This window comes from Acipenser ruthenus, chromosome 23, assembly GCF_902713425.1.
Source record: "Acipenser ruthenus chromosome 23, fAciRut3.2 maternal haplotype, whole genome shotgun sequence".
Classification (NCBI taxonomy): Eukaryota; Metazoa; Chordata; class Actinopteri; order Acipenseriformes; family Acipenseridae; genus Acipenser; species Acipenser ruthenus.
In genome coordinates, this window is record NC_081211.1 from 25098487 (window position 1) to 25121082 (window position 22596).

The window sequence follows — 22596 nt, forward strand, 5'->3', positions numbered from 1 at the left end:
TTATACAGTTGGGTTTTTACTGGGGCAATCTAGGTAAAGGACCTTGCTCAAGGGTACAACAGCAGTGTCCCTCACTGGGGATTGAACCCACAACCCTCTGGGCAAGAGTCCAGAGCCCTAACCACTACTCCACACTGCTGCCCTATATGAATCATAAAACGTTGGTTACGATCTCTTGAAGTCTAACTATGTCAACTGTATACACTTTGCCGATGGTGGATTTCTCTTTGACATTTTGATAGAGTAAAATAGCTGTTGCTTCTCAGGAGAAACAAAAACGTACTATAATTCATTAGTCATAATAAAGTCATTTAAACTCATGGCATATTTTTTATCTGACCGATACCCTTCAAATACATGATGAAAAATGATGAAACCAGTTGAGTCTCCTTTTAGTCTGTTATTGTATCAGCATTTTCCATGCAGACCATGACAGACAGAGGATCATGATCAGCAATGAAACACTGTCCGTCTCCAATGTCCATTCTCAGTAAGTATTAGGCATGCATGCCTTTGGACGAACATCTCTCTACATAGGCATATATGGTTAACACTGAGGGATTGAAATGAGCTTGTTGAGAATATCTATTTCAGCTGTCATTTCAAACTGTAGCTGAGTGCACATATCAATTATTTCACTAGTTCAGAATTTATTCCAAATGCTTTTTTTATTTAGACCCATTAGAAAAAATATGATACTATGCCACTGATGTGGGTCCTGTAGCCCTCAAGTGCTCAGTTGTAAGGGCTATTGCTGGATGTATCTATGCCATGTATGCTTTATATTATATTTTGAATTCAAACAGAAAAATGATAGTACAGTTATGTAAGCAGTAATATTAATGTTGTATGACAAAAGCCAAAACAATATGTGTTGCATCATATTATATAGTTTAGTAACCTGGGAAACCTATGAAATTTATTAGTCGGTCAGGCTTTGCATAAAGTACTACAGTATATTAGATTACTTATTAGGTGTAAAAACAAGCTAGATCTCCTTGTTACTATTTTGTAAGAGTGAGCCTCTTTCCCCTGTATGTTTGCACATCTAGTATAAGTGACTCAAACAACTTTTTATAAACCCTGTAAGTGGATTTTAACAAGGCTTTTCAAATTATTATTTTGCTCTGGATTTCCCTTTTGTTAAACTCTTTGGTGGTTGCCAGTTTTATCAGGATTGGAATGGTTGTACTCTTCTTCCATAGTAAATTGCCAAGCTAATGGTGGACACATAATGGATATAAAAAGCCTCAAGGGTGTTCATTTGGCTAAGGGTCACAGTACTCATTTTAGAGCCAAATACCCATTCTAGTAATCTTCCCTATCACGCCAACCAACCATAGACAAAAGTCATGCTGACATTAACTAAAAGACTGCTGATAATCTAATGTATGGCAATTGCACCTTCTGGGATTAAGACCAACTGCCACCATTTTCTTTGAATATCTTTAACACAAACAAAAATATTCTTCACCGTTTGTTTCTGTCCAGTATTACAAGACCTAGTTCCTTTGGGAAATACAATGTGGGAGGACGGGGCTCAAAACAGAAATGGGATAAATGAATAATAAAAACAATAGAAACACCTCCAATATGTGTATAAAAAATGCATCTCAGTCAGTTAGAGAGTTGTGATTCCTGGAGAACCAACATCGCTGCAGATTTTTACTCTCTATCATCTTCTGCACCTAAAAGAGGCAACAGTCACTGAAGAATGATCATGCGTCCTTTCAAAACCATTTGAACACTTAATAGGAGGCTTTGCAGAGAGTTAAACGGATGCCATCCAGTTCCAAGAAGTATTATATACGGTCTGAAATCACATTTAACTTGAAGAATGTCTTTTAAAGATCTATTTCCCTTTTAGATAATAAGTTTAAGTTTCAATCAAAATTAACTGGACATGGACAATCAAACCTGTGCCAAGAAGTATACTACTTAAGGCTGACACAAAATGGAAATTCTTCTTTAAAAATTCAGATCACCTTTCCGAATCAAAGAAGATATGTCTGTAAGTGGTGTTTCCTGTGGTCCGAATAAGCAAAATACATGTTTGCATGAATAGTGGATTCCTAGGTCAATGTTAACAACTTTGGTTTCTGCGTTCAAACAGGCCCTTGTGTTTGTGGGCTTTTATTTGTCTACAATATGGGAAACAATGAAATAAAATATATGTATTTATTGCATTATGTACTCTGTGAAGAAGAGAAAGTAAGTCTACTTTAATCAGGGAATTATTTTTCAAGACGATTTTAGGGTGGCTTGGAACTTGGTTTCAGGAGACTAGGTTTCAGGCCACTGCATGGCACACTAGGGCAGACTTGGGGTTTGTTACAACAAAGTTGCCTTAAACTAAATCTCCCAGTCTCCTGGAACCATGTTTATAGCCACTGTTCTTGAAAAGGTGGCTTTGTGTTCCCTCAACTTAAGGGAGACTGATCACCATATTGGAATGTTTCTCAAATGTAGCTGGGCACATCACACAACAGCCTCCCTGTACTCACAAGACTTAAGTATGAACCAGCCTTAACCATCCCCATACCAACCAAAACCATTTATAAATATAGCAAAACATTTTCAAGTGTTGAAAGATTTAGCATTGAATACCTTTTTTTAACAGATGTCATTTAGAATCTATCATTACATCATCGCCTCTAATTTTAGGCAGGTGCTGTCAGGAAAGCAAAACTTTTTTTCATACATTATTTATTCTTGCTTTATTAACAGAATATCCCGTGAAGGTACATAAAGTGCTACATTTAGTTCACTTCTGAGAATGGCTGTAAACAACCCTTATGGGATATTTTGGCTAAGCATATGGTTACTTATCTTTCTTAACAGCTTATTTTCCTTTCTAGATTTTACATGTGGAATGAACCTTGCAGCCCAACAATTAGAGATTGATCTGGCATTTTCAATTGAGAATGCCAACCGTCACATTAACTGGTATGTCTGCACAGCTGATTGAAATCCATTCACACAATCTCACAACCAAGTCAGGTTATTTCAATGTGAGAGAATGGCAGAGGAAAATAAAATGGGAATGAGTACCAAACAAATGAAACATGTTGCATTCTCTTTCTCTGCTCTATCACCCTTCCTTGTGTGGATTACTGAGCATGCTGTGAATGACAATGCATGTACTTCCAAACTGGCTACCATGTGAACTATAAACCTCAAAATAAATGTTGAACAACCAGTCACCTGTGATCAAGTTCAGCTTGCCAGCCACTTCAAACACTTCTCTGGATGTGTTGGAAATAAAAACCTCAACAAAAAGCTCAAATGGTCATTGTACAGGTCCTTAAAGCTTTTTGATACAGGTTATGAAAGAAAAACTCTCATTTGTGCAAAGGGGGTGTTAACATCAAACAGTCCGTTCACGTTGCTTCTCAGCTGGCTACAGCTTAGCATCACAGCAGGTGGTAGACTCTGTGCAGTGGTCAAATACAGACTGCTGTTGTTTGCCACACTACAAAACAAATGGAAGACATCTTATAGTAAGGAATATCAATGTGCTCCAAACCCCAATAGGCAATATAAAACATTTTTTGTTGGATCGATAAAATGGCTTTTGTGGTGCACAGCAATGACTTTCACAGCTTTGAAAATACAATAAACCTTTCTTGGCAGTTATTGCCAATCTTCTCGGCCAAGAAATGAAATGTAATAATAATAATAATAATAATAATAATAATAATAATAATAATAATAATAATAATAATAATAATAAATACATAAGTTAACCCAAATCTATGAGAAAAGAAATGCAGTACATTGTCAAGATCTTAAATGTGAAATTGAATGACAGTAGTAAAACAAAAAAATATTCTTAGATAAGTACATATGATGGCTGTCCTGATAGTGACAGGCTTGTTAAAACTGACAAGAACTCTCATTTGCATTGCAGTTTACTGCTGTGGGAGTTCAGTACGTTTCATATGAGAAAACTTCCAAGAGAATATCTGATGCGTTCTCTGACTTCGAGGACTAAGAACCTACTTTTACACACAAAAGATATTCAATCAAGTGGAAAAAATAAACTCCAATTAAGAAACAGTGAAATTGTGGTTTTATTTCTTCAATGTTTTTAAATCTTATCTTGGTCTTTATTCCAACCAGGTTCTAAATTAGTTAATTGCCTCTTAGCAGCTTCAATTAACTACATTAGAACCTGCTTGCAGTAAAAACCTGGATTGGATTAGATTTCGAGGGCCAGAGTTGAGCACTACTGGTCTACAGTATGCTTTTTTAATGGAAAGGTGCATTATAGACCTGTCTACACCACACAAGATAGCAATCTTTGCTGCTTTCAGCCTGCCATTACTAATATCTATGCAGATTCCAATATAAGACATATATATGTTACCATCAGAAATATTATTCAGCCTCACTAGAAAAAAACAAAAACATTGCATATAAATATTGTATTTATTATTAACACATTTAATCTAATTATTGTGTTAATATAATTATATAATCTAATAAAATAACAACAAAAACATATTTTACCTTTCTTTTTGTAATTTAGCAAGAAGGTTAAAAAATACAACCCTAGTTTTTAAATCAAACCAAAAAGTAGCATCTATATTTTTAAAAAGTATAACCTCATGTGAGACCCCTCTCCTTTTAAAATGGTCCTGCTCATTATAATTTATTGGAGAAGCATTTATGCAACATATGACAGCTCTCCAAGTCCCCAGCTTCACAAACCCACACAAACATTAGGGAAGGTTGACTTGGGAAATATAATGATTTCAAATTTAGTGTGGGGGCACACAGGGTCAGGTGTATTTTCAGTCTGCTTCACAAGATGGGAATCTTGCACTGAGAATTCAACACTTAACATATAGAAATGTAACATGATGATTGTGACTGTCAGTGATAAAACATGCTACTAATGAATTGGATGAGAGTGATTTATAGCTCAATCAGTGGTGCTTTTAACACCTTATTCATCTTGACCATGTTATATTGCTTACTGCTAATACACAGTGCACTTACAATGGTACAGACATGCTGCACGGTATGTACCTCTTATATTAGATAGCATGATACAGTATACACAGTGGTTGAAACACTTAACAAATAAGGCCTACATAGAGTCTGTAATGTGTTTGACCATTCCTTAATGATTACCTCTTTTAATTCCTGCAGAAAAGACGGGCGGAATTATGCAGTAATATTACTGAAATTTCCAATGGACCCTTTTTTTTTTTTTTTTAACGACAGTTGATTGTCTTATAATCAGGGCAACCTTGATCAGAATTCATTAAAATTCATCCATTTATGTTAAAATCAGACCGTTTCAATATTGGAACTCTGAGTGCAATTAAGCCCCAGACAATGCTGGTTAAGAATGCATATCACATTCTTCATTATAAAATCACAGATCTAAAAGTGATTAGCTGTACTTTAGACAATTCTGTAAACCATTTACATTCATTAAATGGAGAGCCGTGTTCCATAAAGCGCAAGCTTTCAAGTGAAACTTCATTAATTGTATTGTATAAGTGGCTACTTGATTTGAGGGAGAAAGTAGCTTTATTTCATTTTAAGAAATCTTCTTTCAGCAATAAGCCAATGACTGTCTGTAAAACTAGTCTTCTTAAAACGTAGTATCCCAGACCACAATGCCAGTAAATAGTGACTACTATGGTAATTCAGTAAGAGGCATGGTATTTAAATACAGCCATTATAAGTTGAATACATTTTACATTCAGAAGAAAAATAAATAAAACAAAAAAAAATAAACCGTACCCTCCTATGACTTTACGCAGTTTTGCAAACTACTTTAATGATTGATCACTGGTTTCCAGTTCATATTTAGTTAATAACTCTGGTGGATTTCTGATCTGGGATAATAAATACCAGTTTATGTTAGATGTTTAATATGAGCCTGGCATTACAAAATGTATATTCAATTATTTACATATCTACAAAATCCCTACAATGAAATATTTCCACATGGGATGTAACTATCCATTGAACAGACTGAGCAGATTGCGCTATAAAGCTATAATGGGGCACCATATGGCGTTTCAGTGAAATGCAAACGGATGCTGCTAACTGAGGAACTGGAAAATAAAAGCAATGAAAGTCAGTAGCAGCTGCAAGTAAATAACTTAGTGAACCAAGTTAATGTGTGGCAAAGTTCATTAATCAGTATACATTATACTTTATCACAATGGTAATAAATTGCGAATCTCATAATCTACATGAATGACATTTATAGCAAGATGCTGATTAATTCTTGGTTGCATAACACAGAGGGATGTTGCTGTGTATCAATACTTAATAGTAATTCATTTCTGAGAAGGCTTTCACAGTTTTAATATTGTTAAAGAATGAACTGCTGGGCTCAAAGTGCCATTAGTGCTGCTAGCCTCTGCACTCCTGTGCTATTCGTTTTGGTTCTGGCACAGAATTAAAATCTCATGATCTGAATATACCGTTCTCAAGTTGGCTATGGGGCCAGGATCCATTGCAATGGTTGTTTCTATTCAGAATGGGTGGAAGTAAGTTGGTTACAAGTGGTTTTGATTGGTTGGAGTTATCCTTGTGATGTAATGTGCAATGTGCAGTGGATAATTCTGCCGAGACTCGCCCACCAGCTGGTCAGGGATCTGCAGCCGTCGAATCCCTGGCTGCCTTTCCCTGTCAACACACTCAGCCGATAAGCAAGTCTCTGCTGAGCATCTGACTTATTACAACAAAAACCACAAAAGAAAAATAAACAAAACATCAAACACATTATATACACATGTGCAGTGCTCCAGCCCTGCCACATTCTGTAATTACAGCAGCCTAAAAACAGTGAAAATGAAGTAGAGGCTCACAGTAATACCCCTGCTAAATGATTACACTTCATTGTTACTTGCCATATATTTGTAGCCCACAAGTACAAATCCATGTCTTATCCTGTGTACATGTTGAATCCACAGAGTATGTGTTCAATGCCTTTGTAATACTTTGTAAATCCTGGTAACACTCATAATGATCAAATGAAAATTGAAGAGGTCAGCACTCCTTAAAAAAGAGTATCTGTATTCATTGAGAACTTTATTGAAACTGAGTTGAGCGTGTTTGTCACAACCTTTTTGATACTGAATACACATAATGATTTCAATTCCGAATGCACACATGCTTTTGACTTTCTTTCCAATCACTGCATCTAAAGTAAATCGTGACATGATATAATCAAGGAAGTGAAGTCACACAAAGATAGGAAAAGCTAACAGGTTAAAATGTTTAGAACTCCTTGTGACTGTATAATATTACTTTTAGTATTGTGCTTTCAATAACTTGAGACATTGAATGTAATATTAAGCATGTATATGATTGTGAGATTACATGTTCATAGACAAACAAGGTAATGCACTTTGGCATTTTCTTTTATATGTGCTGGTAGCACAATTATGTTGTACTTTAAAGTTGAAAATAAAAATATCCTATCTACTCCCAAACTTTTATAGTTAACACCCCAAACCAAAAAGAATGGTTTTGTATATCCAATTATTAAATGCCTAGGGATTTTTTTTGTGTTTTAGCATAACTGCTGATGCAACTCAATGCCCAAGAGTTGGGAACATTTTCCTCTTCAGTTGTTTTGTTTCATCTAAAGAAAAAGCTCAGCATTTTCACGGCTACTGTATAATACCATTTAAATGGTGACATCGCTGATCCTTCAGCTGCTCCCCATAGAAACATTACATCTCTTCTGATATAGCCTTTTGTTTTGTAACCAATGACATGGAATATTGCAGATCCCTTACCTGTAGCAATGTATCACTGAACACAGTAAGGTAGGGATTTCCTTCATCCAGTAGTAAGTTAGAGGACACTAAAAGTAGTTTGTCTCGCCTGAAGATTGTAATATTCATATTTCTAACCACCTCAAGAAGTCAAATTCAGGTTGCAGAAAAATGTTTATAACATGCTGTATAAAACATTTGTCTACCAATATAAAAAAATATATTAATACAAAACGTTACCAATAATGTTTTAATGATCTATAACAAAGCATCCTAATAGCAACCTAGTCTTCTACGTAATAGTAGAAAACATAGCATACTCACTACATTGTTATCATCCAAAATTATACTTATCTCCTGCATTCTGGCTGTGAAACCAGTCCTTGATCCTTGGTAAATGCCAGTAGAGTGTTTAGAGACCCACACTTTTATAACTAAATTAACACAATGTATGACAAGGCCTGGACAGTAAGTTATTCTTCCCATCTTTTCTGAAGGTTTGTGTTTAATCACTTAACATTTCAGAGAATAATTAGTTTACATTGTTACAACACAATAAACAGATTTGGCTGTGTTTTCACCGTGAATCTTTGACTCACGAACCATTACCACCCAAACAACCCCTATTTCTCTGCATTCTATTGTTCTAGGCCTTTACCAAGTGAATGCCACTGAATACATGAATGTCAATGTTATTTAAGTCCTTAAAACAAACCCCAAATGGTGGTTTCATATTTATAAACCTTTTGTTTGACTTCTACTTGTAAATTACACTTGTGTTTGGTAATTTTGTAGCAATTTGGCTTGACACATCACGATGTAAGTTTTGAGTCCACCCATTTGTCTCCTGTTCAACATGAGCTGCAATCTTGTTGTTAGCATTCAGGCAGCTAGCACTGCTTACATTTAGCCTGCAGTGGAATTCCTAAAAATTAAATGTGTGCCTATGCATACAGGTCAATTCTTCACAAAGATTCAAGGAATACATGATTGTATGGAAAGATGTAAATTCACTACTGTTTGGCAATTATTAATCAAAGTGTTGTTGCTGGTGTCTTGAAGGAAATTACACAGAAATAAACATTATATTCATTTGTTTTTTGTCAGCTGATGAAAACAACAAACAAGCATTTGTTGTTGATATAAACATGTATTATACAACAGTGGAAATCACTGTCCCACTTCCAAGTTGGTATACCCTACGATATACCGACTTAGTAAAGAATAGGTATATCCTGCAATAAACTGAACATTAAAATGATGTGACTTCCTAAACCTCTGTGTAGTGTAATGTTTAAAACATTTGGGAGTCTTGTTTGAAAAAGACGGGTTCTAAGCCTGAAAGGCATCATTATATGGACTGCATTCCATTGCTAAGCCTGGCAGACGAATTTTAAACCCTGGCTCTTCCGGTCCGTCCTTCGCAGGACTGTGTTCCAACAAGTTCCTTAATTATTTAAACAAACATGCTGAAAATATAACACATGATTAAGTCATGGACTGGAAGTAGTTTGCCTCAGAACTCTTGCTAGGCACCTTAATCGTAAAAGAGCACTCACACTCAATGATACAGCCAATATCTGATCACAAAACGGCAGCAACTGAGCTGAACACCCACCACACACCTACTTTAATTTATCAGCTCAGATAATCCCCTGACAGTTAGACTAATCTCTTGACAGGTATGCAAAAAGAAAATCATCATCACTCATCAAGAGAATTTGGATACATTTGTGGAACACAGGCCAGTGAATACTAAGACTGTTAAAGAAGCAGCTAGAAATAGATTGTATTCATCTAGAATAAAAAAACAGCCAGATCTTCTATTCACTGATGCAAGTTTTACTTATACTTTGCATTTCTATAGATATACAAATGAAATTAAATGTGTAGCAGATGAAGGCTGGGAAAATACAAGAAGAAAATAATTGCTTACAGATTAACCAGTTGACCACATTGGCTCTAGCCTGCACATGCTTTCTAAACCTTGTACTTTCTGCTTAAAGGAATCTGTGGGGAACATGCACCACCCTTGTGTTGCCTTGACATAATGCCATTGACAGTCAATGGCTCAATCTGTCTACTGCATGCCCATTCACTGCTGCATCATCTGCTTTTGCCATCTGTTATTACAGTATGTGCTGGTAAAATAAATGTAATATTCACCAAAGAGATCTACACATCCCAGCTGATCAAAACATTAAGGGCCAGACCAAAATAAAGTTAGCACTTAGCGAACGAGGACGCGAAAGCATTCACGGTAATAAAGCACAAGAAAAATTCCAAGCGAAATCTCGCGGAACCAAAACAAGCCCTTTTTGCCCTTCAAAAAGCAGCTATCGCTTGTTGACTACAAGTGAGTTGAGAATGGGGAGTGGTTTGCTATCACCAAATCTACTCAATTCCAGCTATAAATCACATCGCAAGTCTTTCGCAGGAAAGATTTGATTTAGTCCAGCCCTAAGCCTATACTGATTTGTGGTACTAGAGGACAGGGCACAATAACGTTTGCTGCTCTAAACCTACATAACTTGACTCGTAGTTTTGAAGATAATGACGTTTTCTTTGACGATACTGTGTTATTTAAGGTACCTTATAAACAGCTGCTGTCCATGGTGCTGAAATCTGTTTTACTGCCTCCATGTAGACTGGATATTTACTCAAGTACTGCTAATGAAAATGCTCTGCACCCTCCTTTTAAAGGCTGCTGCACAGCATGCAGGATGCAAGGTTTCCCCAAAAGTTGCCTATTTCTTCCAAGCACAAACTGAGCATAATCACTGGCATTACATAGGGCACATCATGTGGCTTCAAGCTCTCTTTAACCCTACTGTAGATATAACAGTATGGTTTGTATTTGCAATACAAAGGTAAGGTATAGCACAAGCTGTAGCAATGTGACCTTCTAATGTTCCCCTCAGGCAGGTTTTCTGGTGAGAGAGCAGTTCATCTACAGTATAGTGATCCAATCTCCACCCCCTTTTCTTGAAGGGTATTCAATAGTTGTGGTACTATATTATGTGGTAGTTTGGCAAGCTAAATTAAGACCACAAAACAAGCTTTGTGATTTTGAACCTAGACATTCTAAGAGAAAGACCTGTACATTTACCCGCTGTGCCATTGTATATTCCTTCAATTTAGCATGTCAAGTGCCAGTGGTTAAATGCCAAGAGCTGACTGAGTAGGACAGATTGTATTTGAATGTGTACTATTTTTTCCTAAAAGATTTTGTATATGCCAGCTATGACATTTTAATAATATTCTACTAATGTAAAATAGTTCTTAAATCTTTAATTAAAACCATGTGCATGGTTTAAAGCAGATTTAATTTCTTCTGTAAAAATTCAAGTCTGTTTCTGATGTTTCTGATCAAAGATCTCTTGAGCTAAAATGGAGAGAAAGCCAAAAGAAGAATATTTTTTTTAAATAAAAAATAAATGCTGTGTAAAAAACCCTGCTAAAAACAAAGCTTGTAACACAGAAAAGGGGAATGGGGAAGAAAGGATGACTGGAGCAAAGCAAAATGAAGAAGCAAGAAAAGATTGGCAATATAGAAAAAAAGAAGGAAGAAAGGCCATCTGTCAGAAAAGCAGATACTGTTAGAATTCTTGTGATTGTTCATTAAAAACCAGATAAAATTCACTTGACCCGAACAACCATTTATTATATAAAGATGTAGAGATGCCTTGCTGTGTCTTATCAGGAAAGAGAAGGTGACAGATGGACATGGTTAAATATAGAATAATTAAATATATGCTACAAGCTGTTTACACATTTCTATTATATTCCTTTTTTTTAAATTGCACTACAATATATTGTATATATTAACCATACAGTATGTATATGATAATCACAATCCCCATAACCAGCCTAAATATGATAACAACACACACACAAAAAAGAAACAAACAGAAATGTAACCTATATTTTCACTATCAGGAACAGAATTAATACCCTAGATAGGTTCAGTAAGCCATTGAAATGCAATAGGATCTGGTTAGAAATGACATTCAGTACCTTTCTAAAATGTCCTACTTTAAAAGTGGGTATTTTTAGAACACAGCGGCTGATTTGCATGTCTTTGTCACAGCATTCTGTTCTTAGCATCATAAATATTACATAAGAGAGCCACGCAGTCTACAGAAATCTCCCATTAATATTCAACCGAACCGACAGCATACAATATATTGCAAAGAAAGCAGCATCTATACTGGCTTCATATCAGGACAGGGTTGAGTGGCATAATAGACATACCTAACATAAAGCCCTCATTTTATATCTCGAATGTCATATATTTGGCATTGAAAGCATCTGTAACTAATTAATGAATTAACTAGTTAATCCATAAACCACATGAATTAAACCAACAAGCTGTTCCACTTTATACAGTACATTATTACCATCGGTCTTAAGAACACACATATTAATAAGGCATCAAATAAACAGACGTGCAAAAATATTCTGCTGATGAAAAGCATGTTCATTCAAAATGTTCACACCAACCATCTAATATCACTAAAACAAAAGGCTAGATGATGCTTTTGGGGTTAAATGAAACAAAAACTCAAAACATTATGAAAAACAAATACTAGAAATGCAAAAATCAAACCCAAGCCATAGTATTATGCTGATATACAAGGTTGCACGCAGTTCCGGTAACACCACATGTTAGTGACAGAAGCATTAGAGAACAGCTTAGTTTGACATACTGTATGTCTTTTTTAAAAACATGATATGAGAGTTGAAAGGTCATTCTAGGGTTAATCACCTCTGGCCAGATATTCCAATATCCAGAAACATTGTCCTGTTAAATTCCACCATTAACAACAAACTACTGGTTATTTTTCTTGCATATTTCTGATGTAAATTAGCAACTGTATGCATTTGCTCTTTTCAACTCAAATGTTCTGAAATGTCACCTGATATAATACCAGCTCTTTCTATATGAGAGAGCTGTGCAATACTGTGCCATGGAGCCTAGGGCAACTGCTGTGTCATAGTTCTTGGATTAAGAAAGTATTCATGCTTTAACTTCAATAGCCACTTCCCATTCTCTCACGCTGACAGCCCTGTTACATCTCCCAAAGTGCAAAGCATTGTTTTCTTATGAAGATAGGGCAGTTGCAAGCCACCGAGGTCACAACAGTTGCAAAATCAGATATCAAGGAAAGGAGAAAAACCAAAAATGTTGCAAGATTATATTGAATAATTTTCTTTTTTAAATACTAATTACTCCTATCGTGGAAGCTAATGAAATTAATTTTAAAAAAATTAAAAAAAACCTACAAAACTCTTCAAACAAACAAACCCAAAAACAACACCCGTGATTCGGCTATCCTGGTGTTTGCTTTCTTTCTTTCTTTCTTTCTTTCTTTCTTTCTTTCTTTCTTTCTTTCTGTTCAGACTGGGCAACCCACCTTCACTGAACCATCTCCCACACACTCGCCCCAAACATTCAATCAATTATCCAATCATCACCTGGCCACATCCCACAGTTTTCCATTCAAACTGCAGTCACTCAATTAATCAAACAATCAAACCATGAAACCATGCCATGTGGCTGTGCAAGGGTGGCCATCTTGGTTCCAGCTTCCTTCACCAAGATGGCCACCAGCCACCAAACTCTCACACACACCCGTGCAGAACCTCTGCTCTGTCACAATTAGCCCAACAGTAAACATTGCTAACACATGCTTCGGGTTTATAAAATAAAGCCACTTGAAGCATTTTATTCATGTAGATAAATGTGTATGGAAGTTAGACCCTAGTAGTTAGATTTTTTTTTGTCTCAAAGATAATGTCAGGTAAAATTATGAATTATAAAAGGGTCAAAATGCACCAAGATGTATTCCTGAAACAGGTTACTGAACATCTTATAGAAATGTTGGTGAGTCTAATTATAGCCAATGTTATCATAAGATGTACAGAAATCCATGTTGTTTATAATACAATACAAATGTAGTAGCAATACAAAATGCAGGTAAATGCTCCTAAAATAGTTTGTTTTCCTTAAACTGGATTGCAGTGCTTTTAAAGAAAATGGCATAGAGCAGTCATGGCACTGCACACGGCATTGTGATCAACTGTCTGATCAGTTAGGCCCCAGAAGGCATCCTGCAGCTATTTCTCCATTTAGATGCTGTGTTGTATTGTAAAAGGTCTGAGTCTGGTAAATACACACTGTAGGAGAATGCTAATGTTGACGAATGGGGTCTGACAGATAGTAGTTTAAATTCTTATGTTACAATTAGAAGGTGGGAGCAACTTTAGAAAACTGTTGTGCCACTTAGATACATAATTTAGGGCTTGATTTAGTCAATACCCCCAAACTATTACCTTGTATCACCATGCGATTTTTATACTAAATTGTACCAGTCTACAACACTATAATTTGCTATGTTGATCTCATAAGTGCCAGTTTTGAAAAAAGCACATGCAAAGCCAGTGACATACTTTCATCCCACAGACACTGCCAGGATGAAATGACCTAGGATGTATTTGGAAATAAGGCATGCAAATTAAGACCTTTGTTTAAACTAGCATTGTTGCCAATGTCATTTTTTAATGCACTTCTGCTACAGAATGTGCTTCCATAGCAAATAAACCCCTTTAATGTGACTCATTTGGTTTGCATCCAAGTTACAGGAATACTGTATCTATATTATTTGTATTTAAAACAAAGTTATTCTTAAGCACACATATGTTTAATCAAGGAGAACAACCACTCACTCAGTTTACAGAATATTTTATACAAAGTCCCCAAGTATTTCAATGTTCTTTTCAAGTGAAACACTATGAGAACCTGCCATAATCTAACTTTTCTAATCACACTGCTTTACGTTTGCATTATAAATGTGTATATGTTTTAAAACACTCGACACAACACCCCAAAACACCTAACCAATTTTCTTTCTAAGCAAAAAATATGAATCAGTTATACCACTGCAAACAAAATGTTGTTATGCTATGACAGTTACTTAGACAATCATCAATACAAAGGATTTAAAAAGGAAGTATGATGGCCACCATGTGACTGGAGAAACTACCAGCTATTGGCTACAGCAATTCTATCCACTCAACAAAGGGAGCATGGCGCTTTGTTGAGTGGATAATATTGCTCTTTACTTTCTACAGATCAGCAGATCAAACATAATTACAATCTAATTGTATTCAGGGATGTAGAAATTTGTTGGTACCCCTCCACAAAAAATGAAGAATGCACAATTTTCTCTGAAATAACTTGAAACTGACAAAAGTAATTGGCATCCACCATTGTTTATTCCATATTTAATAGAAATCAGACTTTGCTTTTGATTTTTTGTTCAACATAATATTGTAAATAAGAAAACAAATGAAAATGGCATGGACAAAAATGATGGGACCGCTAACCTAATATTTTGTTGCACAACCTTTAGAGGCAATCACTGCAATCAAACATTTTCTGTAGCTCTCAATGAGACTTCTGCACCTGTTAACAGGTAGTTTGGCCCACTCTTCCTGATCAAACTGCTTCAGCTGTCTCAGGTTTGATGGGTGCCTTCTCCAGACTGCAAGTTTCAGCTCTTTCCATAGATGTTCGATAGGATTCAGATCAGGACTCATAGAAGGCCACTTCAGAATAGTCCAATGTTTTGTTCTTATCCATTCTTGGGTGCTTTTAGCTGTGTGTTTTGGTTCATTATCCTGTTGGAGGACCCATGACCTGCGACTGAGACAGAGCTTTCTGACACTGGGCAGTATGTTTCGCTCCAGAATGCCTTGATAGTCTTGAGATTTCATTGTGCCCTGCACAGATTCAAGGCACCCTGTGCCAGGCACAGCAAAGCAGCCCCAAAACATAACCGAGCCTCCTCCATGTTTCACTGTAGGTATGGTGTTCTTTTCTTTGAAAGCTTCATTTTTTCGTCTGTGAATATAGAGCTGATGTGACTTGCCAAAAAGCTCCAGTTTTGACTCATCTGTCCAAAGGACATTCTCCCAGAAGGATTGTGGCTTGTCAATATGCATTTTAGCAAATTCCAGTCTGGGTTTTTTATGTATTTCTGTCAAAAGTGGAGTCCTCCTGGGTCTTCTTCCATGGAGCCCACTTTCGCTCAAAAAGTGACGGATGGTGCGATCAGAGACTGACGTACCTTCACCTTGGAGTTCAGCTTGTATCTCTTTGGCAGTTATCCTTGGTTCTTTTTCTACCATTCGCACTATCCTTCTGTTCAATCTGGGGTCGATTTTCCTCTTGCGGCCGCGCCCAGGGAGGTTGGCTACAGTTCCATGGACCTTAAACTTCTTAATAATATTTGCAACTGTTGTCACAGGAACATCAAGCTGCTTGGAGATGGTCTTGTAGCCTTTACCTTTACCATGCTTGTCTATTATTTCCTTTCTGATCTCCTCAGACAACTCTCTCCTTTGCTTTCTCTGGTCCATGTTCAGTGTGGTGCACACAATGATACCAAACAGCACAGTGACTACTTTTCTCCATTTAAATAGGCTGAATGACTGATTACAAGATTGGAGACATGTGTGATACTAATTAAAGAAACTAATTAGTTTGAAATATCACTATAATCCAATTATTTATTATCTTTTCTAAGGGGTACCAACAAATGTGTCCAGGCCATTTTAGAATATCTTTGTAGAATAAGCAATAATTCATCTCTTTTCACAGCTTCTTTGCTTTATTCTATGACATACCAAAGGCATGCAAGTATACATGATAAAATAGCTTTTAATTTCATCACTTTTCAGGAGGAATGAAGCATTATTTCAATGAGCTGTAAGGGTACCAACAAATTTGAGCACGTCTGTATGTGGAATCATTACTGTCCCAATTATTGTCTACTCCTACCTTAGCCTTTGGTCAAGATACATTTGTACAGGTATTGTAGCACCCTCAATGTGCAAGCAAGAAAAAGTTAAAACCTGAAACCAGAAAAATTACTTTTATATGTAGTTCTCTTAACTGTAGGAATGTACAAAGGAACGTAACTCCAAAATATGAATCAGGCTGTAGAGATGTAAGTCTGATCAAACAACTATGACAACTGCAAGACCAAATAATAGCTTGGAAACCAGTTAGATTCAAATGAAAACATAATCTGCAACAACAGGATATTGAGGGCAGCATAGGATTTAAATAAGTGATCCTTGTAATCCAACTCTGATAAGTAGATGCAAGACCTTGAATCGTCAAGCCTCCACACAACTACAAATGTTTCACTATAAAGTACACACAGTTATAATTTTCCTACAACCCTATGGTTTCTCCTTCCATTGAAAAAAAAGAAGACACGATAACTGCATTTTGCTTTCTTCCTTCCATTGTGACCAAAACCCATTGAACCCTTAAGTTAGAAAAAGCTTAGTCCAAAGCTTTTTGTGTAGCTTTAATGTGGGATAACGTGTATCAACTTTCCGCACAACGATAATCCATACATTTTAATATAATGTTGCTGTTCTTGTCTAAATAATGTTTTTAAAAAACTGCAGACTCAGAAGTCAATAAGTAAACTGTTTGTAATCACTGGTTTCATAAATGTCAAGCTGGTTTCTGCATTGTAACCCAGCTGCTAGGCTCTGCCATGCAAGTTGTCAAGCATAATGAATTGTAACCCAGGTTCTGAGTTCATCCCCCTGAACGCTTCAAGGGTGTCTCAGTGTAGGTTTCCTGACTGCTCAAATGCATTGATAATGTGAGCATGGGGCAGTGACATCATGATGAGGAAATTGACTTAACACATAACTTTCATGCAGAACGCCGTTGCCAGCCATTTACTACTTAGAGTTCCATGGCTTTAAGACTAAACTTGTTGGATCTGATTCTTCTTTCATGTGTCAGTACCTGCTACATATTATTTGTGACTGTTTGTGATTCACTATGGCTTTATTTCATTCATCTGAAGGCCGTTTGATGTAATTCAATATGAAAAAACTAGAACAGACAGTCTGATTGGAACATCATTATCAGGAGCAATCAGAAAGTGATTCACCAAGGCCCGCTTACATCTTTTAAAGAGGAGCAGGAGTGTTATGAACAAATCCCAGTACTAGTTAATACAATTGGACCTGGCAACATCCCCACTGGCTCATTCTCAAAAAGAAGCTTTCACTGCTCACTCCCTGTAAATGGTGATGGATGTCTAATCTGGCATCTCATGCCCAAAACCAAGGTGATGCTATAGTCATCACAGTATACCTATACATTTCGTCATTCCCAACCTGCAACAGGCAAAGAACATGACCTTCCCCCCAACTTGCCTATGACTGCCTGACCATATGTCTTCTTACATCAGAATAATTTCATACACAAAATTGTGGGTGACCTGAGGTTATAACATAGCTTGAGACCACATCTCCCCTTTTTGTCTTAGGTTGAGCTTCACTGCAACATGAATGTGTAATTCTACTAACATGATCCCTGGGTCTTTAACAGTGCAATTAACATAAAATACCCTGCAACGCTACATTTGTGAAATGATGCTGTGGCCTCACCTGGAGCAGCTGCCATGCTCTTAATAAAGATGTGAAGCAGCTGCATGCCATCATGTCTAAAACGTTTAATAACATGAGCGCGTTTTGACAAAAGGCGAGTTCCAGTACAGAAACCGAAGGCAATAAAGCGAAATAGCACAGCACTGACATTTCAAGAGACATGCCAGTGAAACAACAGGAACTCCTTTCCACACTTCACTTCGCAAGACTTTGTGGGGAGGTGTGGGGAGGATTTTCAAAGAAGTACAGGCAAAGGCCAATGAGAAACTTGTTCAATAGACTTTATTCACAAGGGTATCCATGTATTATAAAATAATTCCATCTCGGGTTTCTGTAACAGTTTATAAATTACTTGACCTTTGCTGATGACGCCACAGAACCCCTAGATTTCCTGTAACTCAATGAAGCCCATCTATTATTCTATATATAGTACATGATTCTCCAAAAGTTATGAGGTTTAGATATTTTCTCTTTTCTACATAGTACAAATATGTGTGTACTTTTACATAATCACACAGCCCTCTATTTAATGCAGACAGCCTTTACAGATTACTCCAAAATGGTATTGTTGCACAACATATTAGTTGAAAGTATTAGAGCAGAACCTCAATTCAACACTGTGAGACAGATGCTTTGTTTGACAGTAACAGGATTGGGAATCCCAGTCAAAGTGAATTGCAGTGGGATATAATATGTACTGTAAATCAGAGGCATGCATGGTTTCTTTCATTAGAATGTTAGAATGTGGAACTGTAGGGCTCCTTAGAAGTTATAATTGAATACCTTACTGTTGTCTATAATGAATTGAAAAAAGAAACAAAGTACAAAGTTAAGGAAAGTTAGGGCAGTTAGTTGTCTGGTCTGTTAAGGTCAGTGGATTGAAATGTGGAATCCTGAAATATGGAATGCATTTTGCAGGATTAAAATCAGTTCTTAATACACTACAACTTTGCTATAATAACTGATAACTCCCCCAAACAAACATAGAGTGAGGCTTAAACCAGGTGGCTGTCAAAATAAAATGCTACCAGACAAAAAGTGAGTGCCACAAGAATAGTTTTGATGGCCCCCAATGTCTGGATAAGTGTAATGCATACCAAGAAGGTCACTGACCTTATGTCAGGGTTTTACAACTGTACTGATAGCTGTCATTCATGGGTTTCCTTTAAGAACACAATGTAAATGTGGAGTGGTTATGTCCAAAAGCATGTCTAAACACCTTGCCTGGGGCCTGTTTAATACATACTCTTGAGTCTTTCTCACAACTATTGATACCGGCCAATGCATAAGAAATATAAAACAAGACAGGTGCTATCTAAGGCAGCTTTTACATGGGTGCAAGACAAGTACTCCAAACTGGACATTTTATATAGTTTTGTTTTGTTTATAAGTAGTCACAAATGCCATAGGGACTCATTGGCATTATCATTCAGATACAGTGGGCCACACCAATTTATAATATTCTGTTTATTATTTCAGGTTTTTTGATGCAATTCATTTTTCAAATGAAGCTTTCATTTGGCAAGTGTTATATGAACTATTGTGTCAGTTCAAAAAACGACTAGCGTAATTAATAATAAATAACCTCTATGAGTTGTCATGCCTGTGCTCCATGTTACATACATGTTAACATAATATGAACAACATCAGAAATCTTCTTTAATATTAGCACAGTACATGTATATTGGATTATTTCATCTTTCTATGCAATATATACAGTTTTATATTTTAACATGGGTTTGTCATTGGGATTTTTTTTTTGCTTTCTTTCCCTGAAGCTTTGTATTTAGTTTATGTGTTTTATTTTATTTTATTTTATTTCCATCTGTTGTTATATTTGTAACATTTGTGGCTTTCTTTTCTGTACTGCAGTGCAACTGTACCCCATAATATCTATGGGCCCTATTTTTCACTTAAATTGCAACTTTAAAATGTCTTTAAATGACTATGGATTATTGGTGACAAAGATGTGAAGTTAATTTATAATTCCAGATACATATATTTACATTAGAGGTATACAGTAAACATGTAGGTAAAGGTGTCGAGCAGTTACAACTGACTGAAATGAATATTCTTGTACTTTATGATTTCTACAACAGTAATTCAATTTAAAACATTGATATGCTTGTACTGCTATCTTGCTGTAGCTTATTTGACTGAATTGAGATCTTTATTGTTCATTTATTTAGTTATTTGTCTTACAACAAAGCGTCAAATAATAATAATAATAATAATAATAATAATAATAATAACCTTATTTTACAGGATCTACTTTACTTTAGATGCAATTCTTTATATTGATCACTAGGGGGAGCTCTTGCATGAAGCAAAACTTCTTTTTCACAGTACTTTCCTTCTACAGTTCCTCTGCAACATTGTAACAGATGAAATATTTGCTTAACACTGCTACATATGTTCTTGCAACTGTTACATAGCCACGCTGTCAATAAAACTAGATACCTTAAACGCATGATGACTCATAAGTCACATATAACAAATTTTAGTTGCTATGGTGGTTGCTGCCATTTTAGCATGTTGTCGATGTTCTTATCATCATCTTGGAGAATGAACTTCCATAATGAACCGGATTTACAATGTAACGTAGACTGTCTGGGTATTTTCATCGTGCTTCGAAACGAGTGCTTTAAAACACGGTAGTGTACCGCTATAAGGGGAATTATGGCCAGAAATAGCGTCTAAATTAAATGAATAAATCGCGTTGAAGAAAAAGGGATATGTATGAATAAATATGTCGTTTTTATGGTAAGACCCACAAAGAATAAAATACATGACAGAAAAATAACTAGCACATTTTGGTTAAACAATGTTGCTTATAACTGTACTCAGCCCACTTAAACATCAGTGTAGGCTATCAAGGACTGTATCCAGGAATCATTAGGAAAACATAATTGAATACTCACCATATTGACTTCAGATACCATATCTATACTGGCAATGTCTATATTCATGCCAACTGCCACCGGGGGACCTGCAAACCAACACAATGGTCCGCAATGTTATCTTTTTCAAGCACTTAACTATTACTTTAACGTGCTTTAATAATAAACTACCTTGCATTCAAATTTCAAAACCATTAACTCATTATCAGCCAGACACCTACACAGCATGCGTTAAACGTTGCATTACATTAGATCTGAACATTGCCACAGAAAAGCATACATTATCTTCCCGATTTCTGAATGCACAAAACAGTAAACAGCAGTTGTTTGCCTGCCTCTGAACACAGTTCATCTTTTGTGCATTTGATTTCAAAATCGTATTCACAATGCTTTACATAATAGGCTTTTCCTACATTTTTTAAAGGGCATCTTTCTACCTGAGTACAAGATCACCAAGTATTCACGGGTCCAGTTTTTCTAAACATGAAATATCAAAAATAGATACGAGCAGACATTTTAAATTTACAAGACGTAATAAATCTTGGGCCGTTCATATCTTATAGATCTAATTCAATGAGATACTGTTTATTAAAGCAGGTCACAGTCTAGTAATGTTTAAGACAGAAGCTATTAAAGAAGGCTGCTCGTGTCTGGCCCGATCGTTGTAATACAGCTACATCCCATTAATATAATTGAGAGGTATATATGTGCTTAACTTTGTGATCAGCCCTGGCACATACAATTTACACAATCCAAGAAACACTGAAACACGTTAAAGGGCTAAAATTGCAAGGAATTAGAACCTTATTAAATCATTAATTACCTCCAAAATCTGGCCTCAAGCGAATGTCATATCCTTTCAACAGTCTATCCACAGTTTCTTTTACCAGTGACATATTGCTAGGGTCATTGACACTAGAGAAAGGAAAGAGGTACATTCTTAGATGCAGATGTTTCTATATGTAATATTGTAGTATATTATAGTGTATACAGTCATTCAAAGTAATGCACATCTACAGTGATCACTTACCTTTGCGCACAGACCACTGCCACTATTACGGGAAACGTCCAAAAACCAAAGTTGCTCCTTTTCCTGATTCTCAGCATCGCCATAGTTTTGATATGATTTAGGATTTCAGTGAAGACAGAAGAGAGATCCAACTTATTCTGGCCAGTGCAGTAATTCCAATGTGGAGCGCATGCGCACACACTACCACAACATCAAGGAGCAGCGGCTGCTGATGCTGGTGGTGGAGCAATTTCCCTAGCAGAAAAAAAAAATTAAAGGGGAAAGAGAAGACTAAATCAAGATTAACACAAGCGCTAAACATGCACAAGTAAAAGGACATGTGAGGGATGGCAGTCGTTGCCTTTTCAAAGCACGGGTATATCAAATTTGATTTGATTTATTTATTTCGACTGCAGGCAGTATGAGACGATCAAGTCGTGTAATA

The 22596-nt window shown here is 36.2% G+C and overlaps 1 protein-coding gene across 2 annotated transcripts in view; it reads right to left on the reverse strand.

Annotated features, from left to right (window-relative positions):
* LOC117413385 (gamma-aminobutyric acid receptor subunit beta-2) overlaps window positions 1–22596 on the reverse strand; it is a 53761-nt gene extending 31165 nt beyond the window's left edge. For both annotated transcript variants that reach the window (XM_034022517.2, XM_034022516.3), the window contains exons 1-3: window positions 22173–22596; window positions 21966–22057; window positions 21164–21231 (exon numbers count right to left, since the gene is read on the reverse strand). In XM_034022517.2, the coding sequence (XP_033878408.1) occupies window positions 21164–21231; window positions 21966–22057; window positions 22173–22255 (243 nt within the window). In that variant the 5' untranslated portion in view covers window positions 22256–22596. The remainder of the gene's footprint in view (window positions 1–21163; window positions 21232–21965; window positions 22058–22172) is intronic.